At 47.7% G+C, this 22,013-nt stretch overlaps 1 protein-coding gene across 2 annotated transcripts in view; it reads left to right on the forward strand.

Annotated features, from left to right (window-relative positions):
* EVL (Enah/Vasp-like) overlaps positions 1-21,640 on the forward strand; it is a 40,067-nt gene extending 18,427 nt beyond the window's left edge. The window contains exons 2-13 of one of the 2 annotated variants that reach the window (XM_032965006.2): positions 1,197-1,362; positions 4,000-4,177; positions 9,271-9,349; positions 11,645-11,688; positions 14,291-14,598; positions 15,480-15,616; positions 16,501-16,567; positions 16,888-16,915; positions 18,933-18,996; positions 19,554-19,668; positions 19,866-19,923; positions 20,338-21,640. In XM_032965006.2, coding sequence (XP_032820897.2) covers positions 1,197-1,362; positions 4,000-4,177; positions 9,271-9,349; positions 11,645-11,688; positions 14,291-14,598; positions 15,480-15,616; positions 16,501-16,567; positions 16,888-16,915; positions 18,933-18,996; positions 19,554-19,668; positions 19,866-19,923; positions 20,338-20,375 — 1,282 coding nt within the window. In that variant the 3' untranslated portion in view covers positions 20,376-21,640. Of the gene's footprint in view, positions 1-1,196; positions 1,363-3,999; positions 4,178-9,270; positions 9,350-11,644; positions 11,689-14,290; positions 14,599-15,476; positions 15,617-16,500; positions 16,568-16,887; positions 16,916-18,932; positions 18,997-19,553; positions 19,669-19,865; positions 19,924-20,337 lie in introns of both variants that reach the window. The other variant, XM_032965004.2, reaches the window with a different exon arrangement.
* The last annotated feature ends 373 nt before the right edge of the window (positions 21,641-22,013 follow it).

Below are 22,013 nucleotides of genomic sequence, written 5' to 3' on the forward strand. Positions count from 1 at the left end.
ATTTGCCACGGCTCCTTGTCATTGTTTCAGACGATGCACTTGGTTTGTTGTTCCTGTTTTGTCTGTATGCACGTGTGTTTTGTTCGTGTGTGTCAGTGTATCCGTGTCTGCGTGTTTTTCACCGTGTCATAATTGTTAGGTGCATGATTTGTCTGTGAGCATGTGTTTCAAATTTATTCGGTTGGAATATACTTCATCGCCCCCTACTGCGAACACTTTGCAGGACCCTCCTGTTAAAGAGTTATGAGACTCAGTGAGGCTTTTCTGGGTTAACAAGCGTAATAATGAAACCTGTTCCATGTGTCTGTGTGCACGCGTGTGAATGTGTTTGGTGTGTTCCCTGTGTGTGTCATTGGGCGTGCGTGAATTTCACGTGTGTTTGTGTGTGCATACTGTTGCACGTGGCCTCAAGGTGCACATAACCTGGCACAAGCGTCGTGGTGACGTTACCGCCACTAAGTGGCGAATGGCGGTTGTTGTTGTTGTACTGTTGCACATGTTTTGTGAATGTCGGTCCTTTGTGTGTGCGTGCGTTTCAAATGGTCCGCGCGCACGTGTGTATGTGTGCCACCATGAGGGGAGCGGTAGTGTAGCGGTTAGCGCGCTGCGCTATGAACCCGGGTTCGATTCCCACTCACGGCCAACACCAGTGACGATTATCTGAACCGGCCCTGGGCCTCCCCTAGGTCGACTGAGCCTCAAATGAGTGCCTGGTGCGGTGTGTAAACATCGCCACTGGGAAGACAAAGGCGGTCGGGCGTGGTGCTGGCCGCCCACCCCCTTGTGTATCGTTCCGGCGTTGGGCAGGTGCTTGTTAACAGCACTTGCCCCTACAGTCTGTTAAGGCTATACGGGGAATCTTTGTTTTTTTATTTGGAGCGGTAGTGTAGCGGTCAGCTCACTGCTATGAACCTGCCGACCCGAGTTCAATTTCCACTTACGGCCAACACCAGTGATGATTATTCGAACCGGTCCTGGGCCTCCCCTAGGTCCACTCGGCCTCAAATGAGTACCTGGTGCGATGTGTATAATATTGCCACTCGGAAGACAAAGGCGGTCCGGCGTGGTGCAGGCCACACCCACTCCCTCGTGCGCCGTGCCGGCCTTCATAGACGCTCGCTTCACAGCACTTGCCCCCAAAAGTCTGTTAAGGCTATATGGTGGGATCTTTGTCTCCGTCCGTTTTTGTTGCACAGTGAGCAGAGCATCTGCCAGGCGCGGGCCCAGGTCATGGTGTACGATGACGCCAACAAGAAGTGGCTGCCGTCTGGAGGGCAGCAGGGCTTCAGCCGCGTGCACATCTACCACCACACGAGCCTCAACACCTTCCGCGTGGTCGGCCGACGCATGCAGGACCAGCAGGTGACGTTATGCGGCGATTCGGCGGCAGCCGGCCGGGAGGCAGTGGGTGGAAGTGCGCTCGTGCAGAGTTGCCGGCGTTTTCGGTACCCGGCGCGATGTGTGAACGTGCAACACTGGGGAGACAAAGGCGGCCAGGCGTGGTGCCCTCTACTCTCTCCCTCGTGTGCCCGTGCTGGTCCTAATAGGTGCTCGCTAACAACACTCGCCCCAGGGGTCTGTTAAAGGCTATACGAGAGATGTTTTTCTTTGTGTTTTACCGAATGGCTGTGTAGTGATGTGCGTGTCAGCTTTCTGATGAGTGGTGGAATAGCATTATGCGTGTTGGTATGTGTGTTTCTGCTCAATGCTGGTGTAGTGATATGTGTACCTGTTTTCATTCTGCTGGGTGGTGGGTGGCATAGCATTATGCATGTTTTGTTGGTGTGTGTGTTCTGTTGAATGGTAGAGCAGTGATGTGTGTGTGAGTGTGGGGAGCTGCATTGCAGAGACAAAAGCGGTTGCCGCAAAACGCCCCTGAGTGGGGTGCCAGCCTTAATATGTGCTCACTAACAGCATTTGTCTCTTCAAGATACATTATGGCTCTTTGTAGTCCTGAGTCTGCATTTTATTTCCTTGTAATGCGCTATGCATTCCGCAAAGGCAAGCTGAATGAATGGTTATGCACGAGACACTTTGGGAATGAGCAAAACCTTTGAATGGTTTATTTTGAGTGAGGCTTGTCGGCCGATAAGTGGCTGGTAACTTTTTTTTTACTCGGTGAAAGAAAATGAATGAGCATTACTGACGTGTCGAGCCTTATCCAAGGCTGTGAAGGTTACCGCGTCTATATTTAGACGTGCTGCGATTCACTCGATTTTTATGACCTAGATGCTGAGCGTTTTCTTGTTACACTTGGCTCAAGAATTTCTCCATTCTAGTCCCAAGGACACCCTCTCATATCTCGCTTTAAAGGGAATAGCATATGTATTAATATGCTTATCAGCATCATTATGCGTGTATGTTGAACTTCTTTCGCACCACACGTAGCCAACCGTGCTAATCGGAGGTGCGTAAATTTCCGTTGTACGCATACATTGATGCATCATGAGACCTGAGCTCTCAATACTGATGGTGCGTTGTCTTTGAGTTGTGCGCCTTTTGGCGTCATCTGGTCCAACACCATGTGAGATTGGGCTCTAAGAAAAGCTGTCTCGGGTGTGGACCAATCAATTTCAAGGACAATGCATACATTATCAGAGTTGTTTTTTGTTTGCATTTTGACCGCAGGTATTGTGGTTAATGCAAACGTGATCCCTTGTAAAAAAAAGGTATCAGTTTTGTTGCCAGATTTTAGGGGATAAAAAACGTATTATTACATTGATGCAGTTCAGTGTTTTGTGTTGCCCACAATATTCGGATGGGTGGCGCAGTGGCTCACAATGGAAAGGTTGCCGGTTCAATTCCCGGTTGGCCCTCAACTCACCCCATCATCATTCTCCTGAGGTCAATAAAATGAGTACCGTTTTGTGGGTAGTCATCAGTGCTTGTGCTGTGGATGGACTCGCCCCCGCCATAGGAACGTGGACTTTCCACAACTGGCTGTGGACAGGCAACAGAGATGAGTACCACCCAATGCTCATTTGAGTGTGGGATAAACTTTGGCTTAGACCCTGAACGAAAGCACTTTGAGAAACTTCCTTTGTCCATCTGTGAGTCATTCTGTCCATCTTCATGGCAGTTGGTCAGTCGCAGCACTTCCTCGAGTGATTTTCGCCCAACAGAGCAAAGCAACAGCTCATTATTCTCATTGCAAGGAACCAGTGACGTATGGCATTGGTGTATGAAACTTTTGACGTCAAGAGCGACGGTTCGGCGGAGGGTTGAAGCCTCCCGAGGCTTCGCGTTGCTCGTGCGATGCAGTTTATTTTTATAATTTTTCATTTAGGAACATCTTCACCCCGTCTGTAGGATGGACGGGGTGGGGGGGGGGGTGGTACCGGATTTAAAGTGTGCGTGTGCATTATCATTATCAGCATCATCACGATCCATGGGCATATAGCCCATAGGTGTCCGTTGCATGCGTCGCTATTTGTTTCCACTTTCCTCTGCCTTGTGCCAATAAACTCAAGTAGTGGCCACATCTTTCTGGCACCACTCTCTTATGTTGTCGTCAAGCCATTCTCTGTTAGGTCTTCCTCTCTTTCCTGTTCCTTTCATTCCCCCCCCCCCCCACCCCAAACAACACCCTTTTAACGTAGCTGTTGTCGTCCATCTTAAATGCGTCCAAATAGTGTCCTTCTCATCACTGCCCGCATCGTGTGTGCGTGCATGTATGTATACACTTTTACATATGTGGGGAGCAGTCGTGTAGCGGTTAGCGCGCTGCGCTGCGAACCCGGCGACACGAGTTCGACTCCCGCTCATCGGTCCTGGGCCTCTCCTGTGTCGACGCAGCCTCAATCAGAACCTAGTGCGATGTATAAACTTCGCCGGGCGTGGTATTTGCCACCCACCCCCCTCGTGTGCCGTGCCCGGCCTTCGTCGGTGCGCGCTAACGGCACTTGCCCCAACGGTATGTTGAGGTTATATGGGGGGGATTATTTGTATTTGGCTTTGTTTTTATGCATATGTAACGCTGCGTGTACGTGCGTGCGTCAGGTGGTGATCAACTGCTCGCTCTCTAAGGGCCTCAAGTACAACCAGGCGACGCCCATGTTCCACCAGTGGAGGGACGCGAGGCAGGTGTACGGCCTCAATTTCGGCAGCAAGGAGGACGCCAACGTGTTCGCCAATGGCATCATGCACGCCCTGGACGCGCTCAGCGCCCAGGACACGAGTAAGCACGTGTGCCACCACGCGCGCGTCACCGGCCTGGCGCCGCGCGACCCGGGCGACCGCGCGACGTCGATGCCGGCGGCCGTGGGTCGTGCGTACGGAATGATCGTGAAGGGACGTCCAATGTCGTCGCGCTGGCTCTCGTAACTTAAGTGGGGGAAGGAAACAATAACTACCATCTGCGTGCGACGCTCATGGCCCCCCCGCGTACCTTCAGCCAGTTTTGTGGACAGATGACCCAGGAGGCGGTGTCCATGTTGTGGAGCGTACAGCCGCTCGGCCGATAGGGGTTTACGACGCCGATGGCCTTATCCGACTTGGGTGGTCGAGGTCAGGGTCATTGCTCGACCTTGGCCAATGCCGCTCGGCTCTAATCACATGTGCCCTTATCGTTCACTTACGAATGCAGCGTTAGCGCTATAGGCACGTGTGGATTCAACCCCACGGTGATTGTATGAATTGTCACGGTTCATCTTAACAATGTATTCTTGTTTGGCTCCGTTTTAATCGATGCATAGGTCTCATTCCTAATTCACATACACCAGCTTTCATTTTAAATAAAAAAAATGCCTACCTGCTGAAATTAACAATGGAGCGATGTTCACCTCTGTTGGCGGCCTTGAGCTAATGGTGGTAATTCCATATGACTATGGTGGAGGTTATTTTCTGTATTTAATGACGACAGTTGACTTGCATCAAAATTATACTTATTTTATCTGACCCAGAGGGATGAGGGGGCCAGAGTTGATCACTTGGCTGGGATGTGAACTGTTAACTTGGAAGTTGGGAGTCGAATGCTCTGACATCCAGTGGTGTTATTTACTCTAGCTTTAATACGAGGACTATTATTTTGCAGATTGGCTTTTTCAAATACAAAATATTGCAAGTTGCGAGTTTATAATGTGATAAAGCTGCTTTTGGCCACACTAAAATATTTCACGGTAAGCAGTCTTTGTTCCGATTTAGTTTTTGTACCTGCTAAATATTATTAAAACATGTCATTGGGGAAGTTACTGCACCTGCGAATTCGAGCATATATTTTTAATCGCTGTCACTTTGACGACCTCCAACACACCGACCACAGCTGCTTCCCCTCTGCAAGTCTGTCTTCCACGACGCCACTCCCCTTTTCACGCCTTCCCGCCTCCTCCTCCGGCGCCGCCAGTCTGTGAGATGCGCTGCATGCATTTCCGCACTCCGCATGCACACCGCAACCTGATGCTAGCTTCGATCTGGCGCAACCTCTCCTGCCCGTTCCTTTCGGGGCGCCATGGTGGTGAGATATTGACTACCTCACCTGGTATACAGGAGGTCGTGGTTTTGATCCCGATCCTGACGCATGTATATTTGGAGTGTGCGTGTCTCTCTCCCTGTGGTCGTGTCGGTTTTCCTCCGGGTCCTCCGGTTTTCCCCCTCTACGTATAGAAAAATGCGTTTGGAGTATTTGGTTGCTGTAAATTTCGACATTAGCCACTTCTCGTTGAGCTGACATTTGTGGTAGCCAGGTCGCTTCCGAAAAAGAGCCGTATAGCTCAGTGGGCCTTGCCTGGTAAAATAAAAAAGTTTAATTTTAGTTTAACACAGGCTTTCCCAACCAATATTATCCATAAGAGGTTTTTTTGGGTTTGATCGTGAATGTAAATGTGTCGTCACACCTGTCACAATCTGACAGCCAATTAGTAAGGTTTGTGTAAACAGAACATGTTAATTTGTTACTAGTACAGCACACCGGTATGTTGGAGAGTAAATCCACAACATTTACAATTTGAATATGACGTTTCACCAGTAATTACAACTAGCATCATCAGGCATCAGCCAGACTTGTGGAGAAATCCTCCTGTTTTGTTCTTAAAGGGATCAATGTGATGTAACTTGTGAGCCCCTAAGGTGTGAAGGCCAGGGGGGGAGGAGGGGGTTAATTAATTCATATAAATTACAACACACCGGTGTGCTGTACTAGTGTAAATATGGCTTGACACACTTTTCTTGAGATGGTTTCTTTATTGAAGACACGTTCACTTGAACAGGCGGAGACCCCACTGCAACATCCCCAAGTCTCCCGTGCATCTCCCTTATATACGGACCGAGGCCACACCCCACTTCCCGAACCTTCTCAATGACTCTAGACGCTCGCTGTACCAGCAGACTCTACCATCCTCTTCCGTCACCTGACCCAATCTCCCCTTCTCGATCGTTCCCGTAGCCACCAGTCCCTTCGTGCTCACAGCTGACACCCCCTGTCATTACCTCCCGTAGCCACTAGTCCCTTACCACTGTAGGCTGACTCTCCTGTCATTACCTCCCGTGGCCACTAGTCCACTCACACCGCAGGTAGACTCTGCTCTCATTACACTAGTAACGAATTGGCATGTTTTATTTACGTGAAAAACCTTACTAATTGGCTGTGTCGGGTGGTGGCAGGTTTAGCAACACATTTCTATTTACGCGATCTAACCCAAAAAAACCCTCTTACAGAGTTTAGTTTTAGTTCTGCACCCCGTCCTCTGCTCTCCATAGCTAGCCTCACATGACGCCGAATGTCGTAGTTTCGGACAAAGTAACAAAACAGGCACACGCATCGAATCGTTTTGGCCTTTACGTTTTGATTAATTTACTTATTCATTTAAAAAACGCCCCGTTATACTTTCTTTTTCTGAAACAGGAGGTACGACGTGGAAGACATTTCCAGAATTAACCAAGTGTGGTTCTCACTTATGATTCTTTCCCAAATTGAATGTGTGGTTACCCGTCGCGTCCATACCGACCCATGTTTATACGTTCTTCTTCACCTGCACGTGGTGGTTTTAAGGCACGATCGTTCAGGCGCGTCTTGTGCCGGATGCATATGTCAGCGAAAGCAGCTCCGCGCATTACAAAAAATTGGAAGTCGCAGACATAATTGCTTGGCTGTTAATATTTAATAACCACGCCTGTGTTAAACGTGCGTAGCTTTAGCTGATCTTTGAGCTTTCTAGCTTTCTGGTAAATGTTGTCACCCGATTGTTCGATGGGGGTCGCATAACGAGACGAAGCAACGATTTGGATATCTCGAAGTTAACAGTGCAACCCTACATATTCGAGAACGTACCGTGGAAGCGAGTATCGTAGAGCTACCTCCGACATCCATTCGAGTCACCTCCGTTCCGTACGACAGCGGGGGCAGCACTCTCTCCTGCCACAGAGTAACGCTCATTGCATGACGGTCAAACCGATGTTTCTCATTCATAGAGCCGCAATGCTGGTTACCTGTTAAGAATGCTAAACCGCCAAGGTTGAACTTATAAGGAATTGCGCGTGCATTTTGGTCACAGTAAATACCCTTGGCAATCGCCTTGAGAATTCACATGCCAAGTACTGTGTCTATTGTCGTCGGTCAGACGTTAAGTCTGGCCGAGTCAAATTTGGCATCGTTAACGTTTCTGCGGATTAACTCGGGAGAAAACTAAACATGCGTTAATCTGAACCGTACTTGGATTTAAGACCAAGCCTGCGTGGAACAATTTATATTTTCTGCAGAACATCAATATCACTCATCTTTGTTGTGAATCTGAAAAGTTGGCAAACAAAGACAAGGATATAATGCCCATCCTTTTTTTGTGTTCAATTGTAACAGCTGGCAGACTGGTGATGTTGATGGGGTTTTTTTTTTCCCCTCCCCTTCAAATTGTAGCAATCGCTCTGTTCACTCAGGCACCAGGTAACCGCTGATGGGCTCACCTGCGCATGTCGGAAATAAATAATTCACGCGGGGTTTGTTTGTTTTTTTGTTTCTGGAGCGGCCCCACCGAGGGATTCTCCGCTATCATCTGTGATGCCACCTGATGCCGGGCCGGCAAAAGGAACCCGACCCCGTCCCCTGGTTTAGCCACTGCTAACACATGCCGTGATGATGGCGGTCGCGGCGTGTCCTGTCCCCGGTGGGGGGGGGGGGGGGTGCGTGTCGTCGCGTCGCTGGGAAAAGTGTCGTTACCCCCCACCCTGTCCGAACCCCATCTGACGCCACGTGCGGCTTGGGGCGCCGCTGCGGTTATCTTGCGCGACGGAGTGCGCCTCTCGAGCACGTAGAGAAAGAGTTTTAATTGATAATTTTCTCGGAGTGATCAAGATGGGGTGGGGAGGGAGGTTCATTTTTTGTAATTCTTCACGGTGGTCTGATGGTGTGCTGTTTAGCCACGTGTTCTACGAGCTGGCCGAGATGTAACGATGCTCGATATCATGGTGGGATGAAATGAAGCGAGCGCCCCTGCCAATTTCACTCATCGTCGACAGGCCGACCGCACGCCGTCTCTCACAGCGGACGGCCGACGTCATTGCGGCAATGGTTTACATCTCCCGATCCACACAAAGTGAACGGATAGTTACGGCGTTACATTTCTCGAGCTCGGGTAATTAAAACGGTAAACAACTCCTCACCTTTATAAAGCCTCGAACGTTTACTTGGCATGGCATGGTGCCGTGCGATGGATGACGACAGCGAGCAGCCGGAGGAGCGAAGAACGGCCGCGAAGCTGAAGGCGCCCCCTCCGACGTTGGGAGGGCACTGTGTCTGCCGCTGCCTGTGCGTCTGCTACTGGCCCTGCAGGATCCTCAGCCTGTGCAAGATGGCGTGTGGGTTTACGTTGCCCCGTTGTGCCAAGAGTTCAGCGGAGAGCGTGCTTCTGTGAATCATCTCGCCGTTGAAACCGAAACTGGGCTTGCCGCACGCAGTCCATTGCAATCCGCAGCCCGTTTCCTTTCGGCGGTGGCATTGGCCGTGGGCGAGTAGAATAGTCCGGTCTGGGTTTGTTGGACGTAACTCAATCGCCTTCATTCCATGCAAATTTAAAAAGATGTCCCGAGTTTTTCTTTCCGTTTTGAAAGTACGCCGCAACCTGCGGGCTGAATTCCCGCATCGCGTCTCCTAAACCCGGGTCCCCACCCGGCATCGTTTCACTCTGCACCGGTCCATAGTTGGAGCTTTGTGCTACAGAATTTTTTAGTGCTGTTTTCGCTTTGAAAAAAAAAATGATGGTGTGCAGGCGTTGTGGACGAGTCATCGCTTTGGTGTGCCAGCAGTGACGGGTTTTTTTTTTAATTTGTTCTTTCTCCAACAAGGTCCCACACTGCAACGGCAGCCGTCGATCGTCAGCAGCCTGCAAAACGGGCCCTCTGCAGAGGAATTGGAAATGCGGAGGTGAGCTCCTTACATCGATCAATAATTATGGCTTGTTAGTGACCACGCTACTGGTAACGCTGTTCGTAGCACTGCTCTATTGCATTCCTATAGCGGTTGCCGTGTGGACGTATGATGTGGCCACTCTCACGGACGTCCTGCTTCTGAAGTAGACAAGTTATGTTTAAATTAAGGGTTGGCCGATGAGGGTATTTGATGACCGCATTATCAGGCATAACTCGTTTAGTGGTAATGTTCATGAATGTTAAGTGTGAAATACAAATAAGCTTATTTAAATGTGTGTGAGTGACACGCTAAAAAGGTGCCTGTTACAGTACAGGAAAACAAGACGAGGGCTGAGAGTTTCAATACACAGTTCTTATTTCAGTGTGACTCACTAGTTCACATGTTACGGTCACGATAACATTACATGACGACACATGAAGGTGTGTCACCAGAATTGGCTGGAACATTAGTAGAAATAAAGACGTTACGGTGTAGATATGCATCAGTTCCATCGATTGTAATTGATTCATACACTCACGATACTTGTCACTGAACCACGTGTGCGAGACTCGGTGAATTAAATTTTGTACAAATTATACGTGGATGATATGTTAATGGTCTATTTAGGCTGTGCGAACAATACTGAATTCATGACTGAGAAATACAAGATCAATAATGTACGCACGTACGCTTAATTGCTTATTTATTATGGGCGAGCAGCTGTATAATAGTCACCTTCGACGCGGCTCGGGGGTGCCATGGCATCAAGATGTTAACTACCTCGCCTAGTACACAGGTGGTCGTGGGTTCAAACTCAACCCTGACACCTGTATATTTGCATGTTCTCCCCGTGGTCACGTGGATTTTTCTCTGGATCCCTCCGGTTTTTCCCTCTGCATTTAGAAACATGCGTTTAGACTATTTGGCTGCTATAAATTTCTGAAAGATAAGCCACTTCGTTGGGCGATCGTTTGGGGACAGGTCGCTTCTGAAAACGAGCTAAAATAGCTCGGTGGGCCTCACCTTTAGTTTTTAGTTTGGTTTACAACGCGGACGACGAGATAAAGCCAAGCGGTAAGCGGGTGTTGCCGCATGTCATTTTCCCCGGAGCGAAGACGCTGAAGCCTTTTGCGAGTCTGTCAAATAGCCGCTGTACCTACCCATGGGCCCCCCGCGCATTATCGACGCCGGTCGTGTACGGCACGGCCTGCCGACACGTTGTACGAAAGGGCACCCTGTAGGCGATGCGTTGTTTTTCACGCTGCATGGTGTAACGCAACGCACGCTGTACGTGTGACACGGTGTACGATAGGCATGGTGTACGTGACCGTTTGCAGTACGTGTTGCCTGCTGTATTTGCGGCATGCTGGACATGTCGTATTACTGCACACGGATGGCATTGAATTTTGTACATGCCGAGTGCCACGTGTAGATTGTTTTGTATTGATGTTTCTATGTATTTTAGCTTGCATATCTTGGCTAAATGGTCACGTTACGATGCATGTATTTCAGTTCAGTGATTGCAATCTGTTCTTGCACTCAAGAATGATGCGTGTGAGAATCAATGTTACCTCTCACTAACTCCTTTATATGAATGGCAATGAGATCAATTGTTTAAGATTGCCTTTTCATCAAAATTCTTGTTATAACATATTAATTTAAAACTGACATGTGGGAGCTGTGTTAACCATTGGGACAAAATAATAAAATGGCTCGTAGCACTGAAGGAGGCAGGAGTAAAACTTGGTATTGGCCGGTGAGACTTGCTATAATAGCTTCAGAGATTTATCCCCACCTCGATGATTAGCCGGGTGGCTTTTTCGGCCGTATTAAACGGCGCAACAAATCTTATTAAACCCACGGGAAAGCTGCCTAGCATCGAAACGTCCCCCCTCGGACCTGCGTCGCTCTGCCTGCCGAAAACCGCGGTGAGACGATACACGAGCCAGTGACGACGTTGCGTTGGCTCACGTAGAGGGTGAAGCGGGCTCGGCACACTCTCGCAGGAGCGGACGCCCGCGGATGCGTGGCATCGTGATGTCCGTGATTCCCGTCTGTCTCCCGGTGAGCGTGGAGCCAATGCCACACAGGTGGGTCGGCGAGCGGGGTTGCCCCGGCGTCGGTGGTGAACGGGGGGGGGGGGGGGTGGGGGATGGCGTGCCGTGTTCTTTAGCCGACGGAGATTACCGCGTCTCGTTTGGCCGCGGTGCTTCCGTAACGTGGCGCTGTTCGTGCGGTTTTGTTGCGTGCGGACGTTGTCGCGCCTCGCGGTGCGATCATTGTAATTGTTGTTGTAATCTCTGTTTGCAGGCAACAGGAGATGGAGAGGGAACAAATGGATCGCAGGAGCCTAGGTAATGCATTTGCACTTCCAGCCTTCCTTTTTGTCCATCAACTACTGTTTCACAGCGTTCACTTTTTCGTCAGCGTGTTACCTCCCTGCACCTCCCTCCCCCAACCCCCCGACACGTAGTATTTGTGACACACTGCACTACCTGCGAATAACTGTAAAAGGAGCTCGAGTTCTGTGCATTCGTTATTCATGAAGGGCTTTTAGGTGGGATGCGGAGGTTGGGCTGCTGGTGATGGTGGGTTTTCATGGTTGAGAGCCGCATGCCTTAATGGCATCCATCACCGTGCTCTCTTCCCGTCATAGGCAACAACTCCCCTGCCCTTATGGCTTTCATCAACAGTAACCTTCATATGCAAGCTGCTTAGACTGCCTCGCTAGTTCTGGCCTACCGCTCTGTCACTGGCCGCAAATGCACTTACCGTGTGGCAGTCCAGCAATAGAGGGGCTCGCTGGAAAGGTGCACCAGCACTCAGACGGTATGTATGGCTCGGGAATTAGAATCGCACACACTCTTCTTGTTGCCTGTAACCAAATCACTCAGAATGTAATGTATGTATGTTGAACTTTTTTCATACCGTACGTCGTCAACCCCGCTAATCGGAGGTGTGGGGAAGGACAACAAACTAAACACAAAAAGCAGTTCTAAAGAAATTAGTTTTCAATCGAGATGATTTAAAAGTGCCAAGCTCCAGTGGCTTCCTAATATTGGAAGCAAGAGCGTTCCAGACGGCTGTAGAAGCGCATCTGAAAGCGCGCGATGCGGTGACTGTCTTTGTCCGATGGCTCGCCAAATGCCGCTGCTGTGATGATGATCGGAGTTCTCTTGATGGTTTATGCTCCTTAACAAGATCAACAAGGTATTGTAGTTCATTTGTGGCAGGCACAATGTGCCTGATGTCATCAGATCTCGGAAGCTTAGCAGACATGAGCCTTGATAGTGTTGAGATAGCCATCCACTGTGAATTAAACATGCGTTTTAGTCTGCTGCAAAGCTATATTGTACTTCTAAGCTCACACATCTTTGCTCCCCACCTTCACCAACTCACATGTACCGGCGTGGTTAATTTCGGTCAAATAACTCATCACGGTGTGGGGTGGCCCTCATCCAGACGTGCAGCGCTGGACACATTTCCTGTTTGTCTTGGCTTGCCAACTTGAACTCGCTATCCCAATTGTACAAAAACAAGTTGGTCCAACTGTTTTAAAAGAAAAAAAAATCCTTTTGTGATCCTGTCGAGGGCATTTCTACAAATGTTTAATGTACGCTGCGGAAAGCTTACAGTGAATTTCTTTTGTTTTGCGATAACGCTGTCGCGTAGTCCTCTCAATTATCTCCCATATATTATCCTTGCATTGTTTGTGTGCCACCCTTTCGATTTTTTTTTGTTGCTCAAGGGCGCCCTCCTCCCAACTTCCCTCCTCCCTCCACACCCCCCCGCCCCCTGTTTAGCTTTCGAAGCCCGAGGTGTTCCTTCCAGGTCCACGGCAGGTTGAGCGGAATGCCAGCTGAAATTGTTCGTGCAATACAAAGGAGCGTGACTGTCCACCCGACTTTAACAGCGTTAAATGCGTCCGTATTGTGGTGCAATTAAATAAATGAGCCATGCGCACAGAGCAACAGCATGTGCCGCCGTTCCTTTGTTGTTGTTCTCCTCTCTCTTTGTCGGAGTCTATTGTTGAGCCACCGTTAAAAAAGGCCTCACTTGGGCCCACGACACAGTGTGCCAAGTGATCCCCTCCCAAGGCACGTTAAGTACCGTTTAAAAATGGATAAACATTTTCCACGTGCACCGACTGCACCGTGCGGGACAAGAGATGAGCGAGGGGTTTTGGTGCGCATGTCTTGTTGGTGGGATTTTGTAGGTGGCAGGCAGAGGTAAGAGAGGCCACCTTGCGAATGACACTTGCCCCCCCCTTTAGAGCAAATTATTTAGAAAAAACAAAACTCAACACGTCCATCAATAAAACACTGTGACCTATGCTGAACTTCTTTCGCACCGTACATAGCCAAGCGTGCGAATCGGGAGGACAACAAAGTAAGCACAAAAAGCATTTATAAATAAATTATGGTGTGGGATCAATGACAAGGCTGGCACCTGGGATAAAATAAAAAAAAAATAACGTTGCTTGTGTGTAGCGCAGCCGAGCCTCGCGAACAGCGAGCGCACAACCAAAGCACAGCATGGGAACAAAAAAATGGTTTTAGCTGCGCACTTGGATGCAGCCTAATCCAGCTGTCAGTGGACCACAATAGGCGTTGGAGATGGGAAGAAATGCGCATTCATCAGCACGTGCACTCGTCAGCTTCGGCGAGGGAGCGTGCCTCCGGCCGACAAATAAATGAAGCCCATTGAATAATATATTGCACGATGCTGCGTACTTCTGCATCTTTTGTCAGATAGTGACGGATGACTTCCTGGATGCCATTTTTACCTTCTTAAAATAAACGGCGATGTAAAATTATTAACAGCAAACGGGAAGTAAAGCAACTAAGTAACGATTAATTAAACTTGCTTGCCATGTCCGTGCATAAACGCGAACTCATTATACGCCATTGTGGAAGATGCAATGCATATTTATTTTTTCCTTTGGTGTGTGTGAAGGAACTCCCATGCCTCAGATACCACAGGCCCCCCCTGCACCCCCAGCACCTCCTGCCGCCCCCCTGATTCCACCTGCACCCCCGGCTCCACCGCTTGCTGCTCCCGGAGGACCGGGTGCTCCCCCCGCACCCCCTCCGCCACCAGGGCCCCCTCCGCCACCCAGTGGGGGGGGGCCCCCTCCGCCCCCCGGTGGAGGCCCCCCCCCTCCTCCCCCTCTGCCAATCGGGGGTTTCGGGGGAGGAGGTGATCTTGGAGGAGGGGGACTGGCTGCTGCTATTGCCAATGCTAAACTCAAGAAAGTGGCCAAGGTTTGTTGCACCACAAACACGTCCGATCAGGAGCCTTCATCTATACGGTGAATTTCCAATAATAAAAAATATATATAAACTGGCAGCTCGACTGGCTGCAGTAAAACCACACCCTGCTTAAAGTTACAACCGATCCAGAGGTCAGAGCGCTGAACTGCCACTGTTGAAATTTTGAGATTGAATCTAGGCAGCCGCCCGTGATTAATCCATTCTCGAGCGTAGTGAGTTGCTGGTGTCAGGATGGTCACCAATGACCACGCAAAAAAAATATTGGTTTTACTGTCAAGCGACCGATATAACGCTGTGGTATGTCTGGATGAGAGGTCACTTTAAGGGATCTCAGAGTTAGCTCTGAGATCCGCTTCCACAGGCCATTCCCAATCACGGATGGTTTCTTTTCTCCGTGAGAGTTGTGAATGGGTTCTTTTCCTGTCTGATATCATACTCTGATAGATATTCGGGGAAACATAGCTACGTTTTAAAATTTTGATTTAAAGCTTTCGTGACTGCAGTGATTCATATTCTTGGTTCTTTCGGTAAAGTCATGTTGAAGGGAAACAATAAAATAATAAAATATATAGCTCATAACAATGTGTTATATATATTTTATTGTTTCCCTTCAACGTGACTACCGAACGAACCAAGAATACGTTTTTTAAAGTTAAAAACAATTTGGAAGTGCTTGAGGAGGGGAGTGCATTCAAATGACCTAAATTTAACTCGAAAAAAAAACATGCAAATGAAGACATTGCACAGTTGCTTAAATCACACTGCATGGACGGTGAAGTCACGACGGTATCATGTGGCGCTCACGTTAGTCCTCACCTCTCTCTCCGTGAATCCCACTGTTGCCATGCCCCTGCCCTACCACCACACAGCAGCAGCAGGCTGAGGAGGGCTCCCCATCAGTCGGCGGTGGAGCCGCCAAACAGGACGCGAACCGCACCAGCGGCAGCGCAACCCTGCCGTCGGGAGGCGGAGGCCTCATGGAGGAGATGAGTGCCCTGCTGGCCAGGAGGTACTACTGCTGCTGCTGCGTGTGTTGCTCGTTAACTGGCAATGTCGCTCGTTAGCCGAGCTTTGTTAACGCCTGTGCGCACAACCACTGGGGTAGAAGTGCCGCGCAAGTTTTTCACGGTTGTGTGTGTGTGTGTGGCATTCCGATGTGTTTTCGGTTTGTCCCGCCGTGCAGGACGTCTTGACGTTTCACTCCTTATGCCGCTGGTGGGGGGGGCTTCTTTAAGTATTAATTCGAGCTGGGGAGCCTCTTCAGGTGTTCAGGTCTTGGAAAAAGCTCGCAGCACACCGTGGAGCGAAACATCGGGCATCGTGCCGAGCAACAAGCGGCACAATCCCAAAAACACTTCGGAGAGCCACACTGCTGGGTCAAGTTAGGCTCATAACAATGTGTAGATTCGTAAGCGTTGATTGTTGGCTGATTATGCAGATCATATGCAAATTGAGTGGACGGGACTGTCCAAAGGAAACAGAATGATAGTGAAAATTAGAAAAAAAAGGTTAAATTAAATCGAGTCGTGACCCCAAACAGTGACAATGCTTTGAATTGATGGGGGGCGGGTTCATCGATGCATTCCTCGGTATAATATCAGCATATTATTGAACCTCCTTGAGTCTTTTATTTGAGGTTGTGGCTTCAATCCCAACCCTAACGCCTGTATATTTGTAGTTTGCACATTCTTCCCGTCCTGCGGTTTTTCCCTCCACATTTAGAATCGACACGCGTTTAGAGTATTTGGGCTGCGATACATTTCCACATAAGCCACTTCATTGGGCTATCGCTTGTGGCCAGGTCGCTTCTGAAAAAGAGCTACATAGCTCAGTGAGCCTTACCTGGTAAAAAAAAATAATTGTAGTCTTATTAAATCGTTGCTTTTCTTTCAGACGGAAAACCGTTGACAAGCCAGCAGCTCCGCAAAAAGTGGAGCCGAAAGAAGAGATACCAGCAAATGTATGTAGCAGTATTGACTCATCGTTATGCTTGATTTAATCGTCAGCATTAGACAATACTTTTTGGCAGTTTCCTTTTTATGAGATGTTTTCGGCAAAAACTTGGAAATTTTGCAACACTAGTGATAACCCTTATTTCCCAATCACTGCAGCAATGACTAATAACATTATACACTCGTTGGTAAAAAAAAAAACAGCAGTGCTAACATTTTCGATGTTAAATTCCCAGTGTGTTGACGTGAACCTGTTGTGGTATACATATGTTTGACTCTTATTGTTTCTGTTTCTAACCGTTGCTTTACGCCTTGGATTTTTTTTCAGGACGATTTTGACGGCAAAAGAGTGAGCGGTGAGTGGGCGACAAAATGGGGCTGTTCCTTAAACAATTTCCTTCCTCCACCCTTTACCGGAGGCCTCGCAAGTGGACGTACATGAATCGCGTAATTTAGACGCGCAGCCGTGAGCGCTCCCGAGCCAATTTCCTTTCTTCATTCGTCCCCCAATCGTTGCTCTCATCGCGGCCTCATCCTTTCTCTTACGAACACGAGTAGTGTCGATCCAGCCGTGCATAACCAAAGACAACACGGGGACAATTTCCGCTGTATGTGCCTAAAACGCACCTTCTCCTGCCGCAACCGTGCATCCGGCGCTAGCCTTGCGTGTCTAGAGTGTTGTTTACTGTGTCACGGAGAGGCCATCCGCTTAACGTGATCAAGGAGCTGGTATTGTGCGACACGTTTTTTCGATGTGACATTGGAGCTGACTGGGCGGATTACTTTTTTTCAATTCCATTTCGGACGCAACGTTTTGTTGCTAATTCCGTTTGGCACGCCCGTAATTCCTTAATAAGGTGAAAGTCACGGCACCAACTTGCTATGCTGCAAGAAAAGAAAATGGTTTTGTGGTATGACCTTCAGCCCAGTCACAGATTTGTAATTTTACATTAATGGCAAGTTATTGCCTTCTGAGTATTGCGTTGAGCTTAAGGTTTCTGTTTTAAAGTATTAAAACGGGACGTAACATGCTGTACTTGTGTTTCATGTACTACTTATAAATATTCGGGTGCGCTAAGTGCTGCATCATGAACGCATTGACATGGCTTCCTGGCCTTGGCTAAATCCGGTGCCAAGCGAATTCTGAGCCGGTCTGGTGCCCTTTCTTCACAAATCGCCCACACTGATCGGCGTGATGAAGTAAGATCGAAAGCCCCGATTACCTACATGGCATGGGGGAGGCCTTCATCCAGCAGTGGATTGGAAAAAGGCAGGAAGTTAATTTAATTTAGGCATCGGCTGCGTGAGAGTCAAAAGGGATAGCTAAATTTGAATTAATTTGCAGGTTTGCGGAAGCGTTTGCGACTCGGGGTCATGTTTGGGCCCTGCTGCGTGGGCTGGTAATTGTATAACGCTGCTAATTGCTGGGTGGGGATTATCATGTAAACATCCATTTAATTGCTGTGCGTGGAATCACATCACACCGCTGCTGCTATTAAATACATTAAAAAAATCCTTCTCTTACAATAATAATGAATGTTGGCAAACATAATTAGTGGGCATTACTGGCAATTGGGAACTGTACTTTTGTTTATTGTAAGTAACATTTTTTTACTAGGAAGGGGAAATTTAGAGAAAAAAACATTTTCCCCCTGCACGTGTTTTTTTATTTTGTGCACAATGTTTAGAGTAATCGGGCCAATAACGGGAGGGAATAGTGTAACATTTAACCAAGACGTCCAAAAAGCTAGTAAGCTTTAACCTACACGGTGTGACATTTGAACTTGGTCTGAAGTGGGTTGCCTGCGCCTACCTCACCAAATGTCACGCTAATCTGGTAGTTTATTTTCCATCCTCAAACATTTTTTTTGGTGCCTTTTGTGGTTCACTTTTAAACTTTCCCACCACGGTTGAAGGCTTTTATAGATGAACTCTGCTCGTCAGCCTGTTTGTAACGGAGTGAGGGAGCGGGGTGACTAGAACCCTCCTAAACATGATCTAACATAAACCGAGCATTAGTACAACGCTCTGTTGCTATTTAGAATTAGCTATAAAGAAAATTGACAACATTAATCAAAGAGTTGATCAAAACTTTGATACACAATCCAGATATATATTTTTACAACTTGCACATATACAGATGTTTGTGCCCTGACAGCTACTTTCATAATGCTCATTAAATACTATCAAAGACAAAACTCATGTTGTAAATCTTTACGTAACCCATGCATACGCGTAATTTCTCCTAACGAGTGTCTTTTTAGCTCGCCGACCACACATGCGCGCCGCCGAGCCGTTGAGGTGGGGGGTAGCGTTTTCCCCACATCAAATACGAGCGAGAGAGGCGTGCGATGTGTCTGTGGGCCTGTGCAGTGGCGGAGGCCGGAAAGAAGTCCTGGGCTGACGGTGGTGCCAACAAATCGCCCTCCATTTCCAGGCGAGTTCCAGGGCCTAATAACGGCCTTTTGCAGTGCACACTGTGTCAGGGACAGCCAGGCGATTTTTTTTACATTATTCTTGGTCTGATGGTTGTACACATTTGGAAATGTGAATATTGCATTACATTTCACCTAAAATACAGATCGGTTTTGGAGATGATGCTATTAAGTTTGACGAGTCACAAATTGTTTCCTTCACATTATACCGTGGAGACTGAGGGGCGCAGTATAGTTTACACGACAAAAAAACCCAACGCAAATTGTGTGACTCGTACTGCATGGTGTAAAGATGGAAATTCATTGATCTATTAAAAATATTCTTATGCTCACAATAACGTGCATATACCCATGCGTGTAATTAAATCCAAACAAGTTTATAATTGTTTACCACTGCATCACTTTGGCCACGAAAGGACCGATTGCTGAATCTTAACTGTGAATCCAAATCTCGACAGTTTATCGATTCTGGCAGTGTGCGAATATTTACAAATTCCGAGTGGCGAGTGAGCAGTTGGCTGCCCCCCCGGTTGATGGTTCTTGACGGTCGGCGCCACAGGTCCAAACCGGCACTGGCATCAGCTGCTGCGTCATCGTCGTCATCGGTAACAGGGAGTCCAAGCAGCAATGGTGTCTCGTCTGCAGAGGGCTCGGACTACGACAGGCTCAAGCAGGTACTGTGAGCCAGCGTTTCCCTCGCAAATAGCGAGCCACGTTACCCCCCCCCCCCCTCCGGCTTGTAGAGCCAGCTGACTGCGTGTGTTGGTGCTTTGAGATGTACAGCATGGGAGGCGCAGCATAGCAAAATTAAATGATGATGACATTTGGAATGACTGCTGATTTATAACGACTGTGCTTGTGGGATTTCCAGGATATCCTGGACGAGGTGAGGAAAGAGCTGCACAAAGTAAAAGATGAAATAATCGAAGGTGAGATCTATTCAACTTTTAAAAATGTGTTTTTATTATATTTCAGTAGGAGCCTGGTACAGTGCAGAAACCATGACATAGGAGGGGGAGGTACAGAAACTCCGGAAATATCTATAAAACTCGTAACGTGTGAACGCTCTTATGTGGTGTTTGCTGCAATAATTGACTATTTTTTATGACAACTGCATACAAGATCGAAATACCATGTAAAATATCTTGGTGCATAATCTTTTTGATTACGTTTGCTTATTAAATAATCAGTTTAAGTTTGTTGTAATGCTCGTGTGCATTTGTGTGCCTGCATTTGCACGTACGTACGTATGTGTGGGCTCGTCGCCCGTGTGTGCACGCATCTCTGTGCGTGCGCATGTCTGCGCGTGTCCATACCGCGATTTTTTTTGTTTGTTTGAGCAGCGATTCGGGAAGAGCTCAGCCGGATCAGCACGACATAGTTGCCTCGGCGGTGGTGGCAGCCAGCGGCAAGTGTCTTCATGGAGCTGCGCCGTCTGTGTGTGGGGGCCAGCAACGGCCACACTCATGAACTCGTGGGCTAAGGAGCAAGGGAGGAGCCGTCGTCCTTCGGCAATTTTGCGGCGTTGGGTGTTCACGGAGCTGCTGGCAGGCCTAACGATTGCTTTGCGGAACGTGTGAACTCTGTACGTCGCCCAGAGCCTTACCAAGGTGGATTATTTGCAGCCACCTCTTGCAAAAATGTTAAATACCAGTGGGTTATTCCTGAGCTACGGCTGTATGGAAACAAATATTTTTCTTTTGTTTTATAGCATTTCTCCGACTTGAAATAATTTCCGTTAAACAAGTGTTTCTTACCGTCAGCTGCTTCGTGTTGTTGGTGCTTGCAGCCTGCTTTAGTATCGACTATTTGGTTGCCCCCCCCCCCCTGCACAACAACCCCCCTCCACCACCTCCACCCTCCCTCCCCTTGTAAAACTAAAAAGTCATTGAATTGGTGTTGTCTTAATTATGTTATTGGAATATTTTATAAGGTTGTCTGCACAATGTAGTGTAGGTGAAATTGCTGAAAGGATATACATTGTCCTTTTCCGAGGACCACATACCAGTAAGACCACATGATGCATTTTATAATAGCGGTGAGCTGTAATGTCTTAAATTGTTTTTTATTTTTATTTTTTTTAATGTTTAAATTGACAAAGCTTTATTATTATTATGCAGGATTTTAATGCAATGGTACTTGGTCACCAATCACTGTAAGTCAGCTGATGAACACGTGCAAAAGAATAATGGATTATTTCCTTTTAAGTCATTATGAAAATAACATTTGTAGGCATTTGAATAAAATATAGTTTCTTACGGTGATGGGTAAAGGGTAAAGTTTGGGGTAACTGAAAAGTTGTATTGGAACTTTCAGAGTTTTCCGAACTGAAGAATGTGTCTGAATTTATATTACTGTAATTCTCTCTGCTCGGAGAGAAAGTTTGTGAGTATAACGTTAACATGTAGAGAGGGGCCTTCGACACGCTACTGACTTGAGAAAGAGGCGGGTGAATAGAACGCAAATCTAATTTGACTTTTTCTCTGTTTGATAATTAACCATGGACTGTATTTTCTATTCATCAAGCTTTAAGAACCCTTGTTTACTTTATGTATCTAGCCAGACTTATTTCTGTTATAAATGCACCTCATTTTATGCTTACCTTGGGTTAAACCATTTCAAATAAAGGATTGATTTCGGGGTTTATCATTTGTTGTATACTGCTTCTAAAAGTAAGTCTGCTTGGAATCACTTGCATTTTATCATTAGGGACATTCCATTGAAGCATGTCACATGGTTAAATGTTTTTGTTACGAACGGTATGTCTATCGTCAGCCTAAACGTTTTTCCTGCATAAACAAGCACGATACGGTTTTATTGTTCAGCTGAAAGATATACAAGTGTAGCATTTGAGCGAGCCTTCGCTACTTGTTACCTTAATACTTTGCTGTTTGCAATTAAAAAAAGGACAGCCTATAGATAACCCAAGGTTAGGGCCACGTGAGCAAAAAAAAACACGTTTTGGTGAGATAGCAAAACTAGGTTTTTCAAGAGAGTTATTGAGATTACTCTCTGCTCT

The sequence above is a fragment of the Petromyzon marinus genome, chromosome 33, assembly GCF_048934315.1.
Source record: "Petromyzon marinus isolate PM22_M1 ecotype Great Lakes invasive population chromosome 33, UKy_Petmar_22M1.pri1.0, whole genome shotgun sequence".
Lineage (NCBI taxonomy): Eukaryota > Metazoa > Chordata > Hyperoartia > Petromyzontiformes > Petromyzontidae > Petromyzon > Petromyzon marinus.